Here is a 6,021-nt window from a genome sequence, read left to right as displayed (position 1 = left end):
GCCCACGCAGCCCGGTCCTGACCCAGCTTTTTCCCCCCAATCCTGAGTACGGCGCAGTGAGAGTAAGGAGAACACCGAGGAGACGCTTTCCCGTTTGTTTAATTTCAACAAGCGCCCCCGACCCCATAGCACCTGGGAGGCTGCGGGATGCCCTCCCGAATCCGTAAAAAGTCACAGTTTGAAGGGAGGAAGAGCAGCAGTCTGGGCGACACCTACGCCGCTGGCTGCTCCTCAGGCTCGGCGTTCTCTGCCAAGTGCAACTTCTGTCTGTGCCAGTCAAGGACTGTGACTCTTCAGACCCCAGAGTGTGTGTGTGTGAGAAGGGTAGGAGAACATCAGACAAGCCTTGTGCTGGTGTCAGCTTACACAGTGTGACTGTCTCAAAACAACCCTCCCCAAAAGATACTGTATCAGAGTGTAAACCATACTCCCGGCAAGCATTTTTCTCTCCTCCACCCAGCCGTTTGTGGCCGTGTTAAATCCTGCCTATGCTAGAACTCACTGTGCAGATCCGGATGGCCTCAAACGCAAGGGATCTATTTGTTTGCCTCTGCCTTTTGGGTACTGGGGTTAAAGTTTTGGGCCACCACACCTGACGCACTTTTCTCTTAGGACTCGGGAAATTCCACAGTCCTCTTCTGAGGTGGGGGCGGTTTGTGGCTAATTCTGAGTCAGCAGGACTGCAGGAGATGGAATGTTTGTTACGAGTGAACACACCCGGAGTGGGGCGGGAAGATTTCCCTTTCCTCGTTTCTTCCTCACCTGAGAGACACGTGAATCCCATCAAGCCCCTTGGGAAGGATACATGGAATTGCTAAGATCTTCTAGCTGTCAACAGAGGGAAAAGGAGGCTTACGTCAGGGGTCCCAGAAGAAACCTGGGTGCCCTGGGGATGCCCAAAAGTCTAGTGGAGCTTGAGGGGCCTGCGGCCCTTGGGTTCACGCACCCCCAACTTTTCACTGAGAGATTTGGGAGCCTGTGCCCTCTCCACCCCTGACGTCCCCAGGATCCAGAACTCACGTTGCTAAGCAGCTGGTCCAGGTTGCGGTCAGCCATCGTCTTCTTCTGCTCCTCAGGCAAGCCCTCGGCTACCCCATCGTCTTCCTCGTCCTCGTCCTCCTCCTCCCCACACACGTCCAGGCTGAAGTGCAATCTGGCCAGCTTCTCCTGCATCTCCCGCACGTGCTCCAGCTGCTCAAAGGAGCATTCCTTCCCTGGACAACTCCTGAGTTCAGGAGCCAGCCTGGGACCCTAGCCCCGGCAAGCCGGAAGCCCCAGCCTCCCCCCACCCCCACCCACAGAACTACCCTGCCCCTGGCCTTACCGAAGGCTTGCAGTCGGCCTGAATGAAAATCATTGAGCAGGTTCAGCAGTCCACCCTCCATCTCGTAGACGTCTGTCACCTCCGTCAGGAAGGAATGTTGCAGGGGCGTGCCTGCGGAGCTGACCCCACCTCCAGCCAGAACTGGTCGGCATTTCTCCTTGCCTATTCTGGTTGAAGTGGACAGGGACACGGTCATGGATGTGGGGAACAGCCAGGCACGCGGGGATCTCCTGTGCCATTCTCTCTGTGCTACTTATCTGCCCTACCCACTCAGCAACAGGGACTGGATGTTTGTTTTTGGGTCCTGGCCTGAGCAGTGGGATGGGTAGAGGGAAAAGAGCTAGTAAAAGGAAAGAAGAGGACGGAAAGAAGTCTGTTTCCAGGAATGTTGCAGCCAGAGCCACGCCTGCAAGGAGAGCCCATGTACCCCTGTGGATCTGGCCAGGTCACTTGGCCTTGGCTTTTAGCAAATGTCTTCCTTTACTGCCAAGGAAGCACCTCCCACTCCCCAAATCTTCCTGCTCTTGTTCCAGGAACTGTTCTGAATTTTCCATCTCCTTGCAGGTGTGGCTCTGGCTACAGCAGGGTAACACATTCCATCTGAACACTGTGGCCAGCCCGGCCTTCCTTCCTCTCCAAGCGCCCTTCCACTACTCTCAAGCAGCCCCAGGCTTCAGATGTAGCCTGCTATGGCCCTACTGGTACATGCTTGCCAGGAGTCCCACAGGGGACACTGGCTTTATTTAGGGCACTAGGGAAAAGAACATATTGTATTTATGAGAACAAATGTAGATATATAGGGTAGGATCCAAATTATTTTTTGTTTTGTCATTTTGAGACAGGGTCTAACTATGCAGCTTTGGCTGGCCTGGAACTCACTGTGTAGACCAAGCCAGCCTCACAGGGATCCATTGTCTCTGCCACCCGATGCCAGGATTAAGAGCATTTACCACCATACCTGGCCACCAAAATTCTTAACAACACTGATTTTTTTTTTTTTTTTGAGGCAGTGTCTCTTGTAGCCCAGACTAGCTCAAACTCTCTTCACAGCTAATGGTCTTTGAACTTCTGATTCTGCCTCGGCCACCCAAGTGCTGGGATTATATTCCCATGCTGCCACTTCCAGACAGATTCCCGGAGGAAGCACTGAAATGGGCTAGGGAGGTGGCTCAGCGGTTGAGCACTCGCTGAGAATGCCCGCTTTCTTAGGTTCAGCCCCAGAGCCGCTAAAGTGGGAAGAACTCATTCCCCCAGCAGGTGTTTATTCCCTAGGCCCCCGGAGCCTTCCGGTCAGTATCTTTGTTTTCATGGCTTGCAAGCTTTTCGGCCTCGAATAGGCTTCCCTCTCCAGTGTCTAGCACCCGCCTCTCTCACATTCATTCACCTCCTCCTCAGAGGTGCAGCCTCTGTGTGGTAGCGGTGACCCCCCACCCCCACCCTGGCTCTGTGCACCTGAGGGCAAGCGCCGGGTCTCCATCATGGGTGAATGCTGAGCCGGTGGTTGCAGGGAAGGAAGGCAGTCAGCCACCGCTTAGCTGCTAATGCCTGAAGGCTCTTCTCTCCGCAGTGCTCAGCCTGCGGCCAGGGGTCTCTGTTCTTGCCAGGCACCCCTTCCCTGCTCACCTTTTGAACTTGGCTCGTTGCTTGGGCGATGGCAGATGAGGGAGTCCCAGAGCCAAGGAACCGCTGTGGCTGGTGGGCACAGGAACTCTGCGAAGTGTGCCTGAGGCCTGTGCTGGTTGGGTCAGGCAGGGCTTAGGACTCCGCTTCTTCTTTTTGTCATCCATTGGGTGTTTGTTGGACCTCAGGCCTGGGAAGGAAGATACAGAGCAGGCAACATCACCCCATTCAACTCAGCAACCCCTGAGAACTGACTTCTTGTCGTCCAATTTGTCCTCGTCCAGCAGTCAGGAGCTCTGCCCCTCGTCTGTGCAGGGCCAGATGCCAGCCTGATGCTGGGCTGTTGCTATGCATCTGAAGGGCCCTCTAAGGCTGCTCAGAGCCCCTTTCTTCCTGAAAGCCCCACGGGCCTGCCTGAGAGGGCTGGAGTGGACCAGGGTCATGTTGCTGTTTTCCTGTTGCGGCAGCCCAGAGCCCAGGAAAGGAAGACACTCAGGTGGATGGACTCGGAGGGCCAGCTGAGGATCAGCAGTGTCTTAACTAAGCCCCACTTCGTGTGTGGCGGATACTGATCAACACTGCGTGAGCTGCAGCCAAAGTATGGTAGGGACACCTGGAAATGCCCTAGTGTCACCCTGTCAGCCACATGGACCAGGAAGGCTGGCTCATCGCTCACATACTGGCTTCTCTCTTCCACCTCACTTCGACTACACATGCCAGGGATGCCTAGAAACTCCCCGGAACCACTTCTAGTCTTTTGTTTCCAGTTAGAAAGTCTCTAGGGCTAGACCTCCACCGATGTGTGTACCTGTGGCCCACACAGCTCAGCCTGACTCCCAGGCATGTCCTCTCCGTCTAAACCGTTAACCAGAATGGGTACTTCGTTTCTGGGATGGCGACCGGGAAAGAGGGACATGAGCGTTTAAGCCCCCGTGTGTAACAGCTTGGTGGCATCAATGGGGCTGGGGTGGGGTGGAAGGGAGACCAGTCCCTCCATGCAGCAGTGTGACCCAGTAATGTGACCTGATGGATGCAGCGGCCGGAGCAGCTGTCCGTGCACAGCCTGGGAAGCCGCGTCGGCAATTACTCAGTTTTGAATTCCGGCTTCAGAAAAAGAGCATCAGGTGCGTTACCCCGGCCCCTCCTTTGTCACTACCTTCCCACGTCCCTCCGGGGAGCCACTGACCTGGGTGTTTGGGGTCTGGGTGGGGTGTGGAATGGTGCTTCTTTGCAATCTCCCTCCACCCTGTTTTCTCTCTCCTCCCGGGAACCAGAGCTGGTGGGAGCTAAGCTGGCTGGAGGTGATTTGCATTTAAAGAGAAAGTAGCCCTCTTTGGAGTCAGGGAGCTGAGCAGGAAAGCCCTCATGTTGACTCAACAGTTCCTCTTACCCCGCCTCCCACCTCAACTAGGGGAACTCTGTTAGTTCCGGAATATGGATTTAAGATACTTCCCTTTTCTTGTCATGTTTGGAGGGAATCCCTTACAAAATGGTGGTGGCTTTTTGTGCAGGAGGCGGTGATGGGAAATGTGTGCGTATAGGCAATATATAAGAAAAATAAGCAGCAGCCGCCAGAAGAATCAGTCTTGTACCCAAGTGCCCTGTTAAGCCTTTTATGTACATTTTAATCCTTATAATCTTGAGACATAATTGTTAACCCGATTTTACTGAGAATAACCAATTGTCACTCATTTCTGAGCATCGTCACTGTCCCATCACATTGATATTCCTAGCCTGTGAGCACTAGTGAACGGACAGGACCACGTCCCACCAGAGCAAACAGGAGACCTGGCAACCTGGCAGGAGGGACATGTGGGCTCCCAAAGGAAGCTGCTGGTTGTGGTGCTGGCCAGGAGGGAGGTCCGATCAATGAGGCAGCTATTTAAAGACCTGGCAGAGGATCCTAGCTCAGTCCTCCGGAGCAGCACCTGATGCCACGGGAGTGCCCTTCGCCAGGCTGCCCAGCAGCTAAAATTAAGACCCAAGCAACAACATTCCCTTTTCCCTGAGCTCAACAAGCAGGCTTCCTGACCTGAGCCCCTGGCTGTTGGGGAACCCAGAGAATCTTTCCCAGGTGCTAACACCAAGGGGGCTCCAGGAAGCGGCACTAACTCAAGACTTCTAAACAACTGAGAGCCAGGGGGGGGGGACAATGGGGATGCCCCTCTTCTCTTACAAGGGCTGCTGGAGCATTCCAGACTCATCAATGCGGCAGAGGGCCCAGGACCACCTCCGTTGTTCCCGCCTTCTGGAAGATCTTTGGAAACAATGTGGTGTGCTGTGCACATGGAATTTTATCAGTCTATCACCTCTGGCTGGAAGAAGCCAGGGTAAGGCCCTCCTGGGCCAGGGAGCTGGCAGCTGGTAGGTTCACTCCTACAGGAAAGCAGAGTCCTCGTTTATTCCCACGGAGGACCAACAGTACAGAACCCGACTCGGCTCTGCTTGAACACCTTCCTTCAACGGGTCCTTCCTGCTCTCTAGGTCTGCTCAAAACTCATAAATTGACACTTAAGCTCTAGGAATGAAGCTCCCTCACCTTCCTGAGCACCCTGCAAAATTTATAGGCAGACTTTTTTTTTTTTTGAGATTAAGGCCTCTTTAGCCCTGGGTAGGCTGAAACTTAGTATGGAGACCAAGCTGTCCTGTCCCTTATCTGCCTGCCTCTTTACTTTTGGGATTAAAGGCATGTTCAACCATGCCAAGTGCAACTAATTATTTAACTAAGTAATTAAATTTGTCTGCCCTTTTTAGGGCCTCTCCTGCTTTAAAAGTATCTTCCCTCTCACTAGTCACTTAAAAATTTTATTTACTATATGCACACATGTGCATCTGTGGCTGTGCCAAGACGTGCTTACTTATGGAGCAAAAGACAGCTTGGAGTGCATTCTCCCCACCATGTGGGGAGCGGCTTCATCTGGTGAGGCACCTCCAGCTCCCCTCCACAGCATTCCCACCCTGTCTCTGAGACAGGATCTCACTTCGGCATTTGCTAGTCTGGAACACGACAAGCCCATCAGGCTAGCCTCAAATAGACATCCTCCCGTACTGGCACTAAGGGGATGCTCCATGCCCTT

At 53.8% G+C, this 6,021-nt stretch overlaps 1 protein-coding gene across 1 annotated transcript; it reads right to left on the bottom strand.

Annotated features, from left to right (window-relative positions):
• Positions 1–81: 81 nt before the first annotated feature.
• Ccdc28b (coiled-coil domain containing 28B) lies at positions 82–4,325 on the bottom strand. Its single transcript, XM_021636827.2, has 6 exons — positions 4,131–4,325; positions 2,948–3,134; positions 1,325–1,491; positions 1,021–1,214; positions 806–828; positions 82–267 (listed from the first exon to the last, which is right to left on the bottom strand). Exons 2-6 carry the CDS (start codon positions 3,109–3,111, stop codon positions 213–215), a joined length of 603 nt encoding a protein of 200 aa, XP_021492502.1. The 5' UTR covers positions 3,112–3,134; positions 4,131–4,325; the 3' UTR covers positions 82–212.
• Between the last annotated feature and the right edge of the window lie 1,696 nt (positions 4,326–6,021).

The sequence above is a fragment of the Meriones unguiculatus genome, chromosome 3 (assembly GCF_030254825.1).
Source record: "Meriones unguiculatus strain TT.TT164.6M chromosome 3, Bangor_MerUng_6.1, whole genome shotgun sequence".
Classification (NCBI taxonomy): domain Eukaryota; kingdom Metazoa; phylum Chordata; class Mammalia; order Rodentia; family Muridae; genus Meriones; species Meriones unguiculatus.
The sequence above is the reverse complement of the archived record's forward strand: the minus strand, read 5'-3'. Positions and strand labels throughout refer to the sequence as shown.

Excerpts from the sequence above, each read along its gene's own strand:
- Ccdc28b (XM_021636827.2), bottom strand. The coding sequence starts at position 3,111 with ATGGATGACAAAAAGAAGAAGCGGAGTCCTAAGCCCTGCCTGACCCAA. Across the intron at positions 1,215-1,324 it reads AGGCCGACTGCAAGCCTTCG|GGAAGGAATGCTCCTTTGAG; the intron begins GTAAGGCCAGGG and ends GGAGTTGTCCAG. Across the intron at positions 829-1,020 it reads TGGACCAGCTGCTTAGCAAC|CTAGAAGATCTTAGCAATTC; the intron begins GTGAGTTCTGGA and ends CTCTGTTGACAG.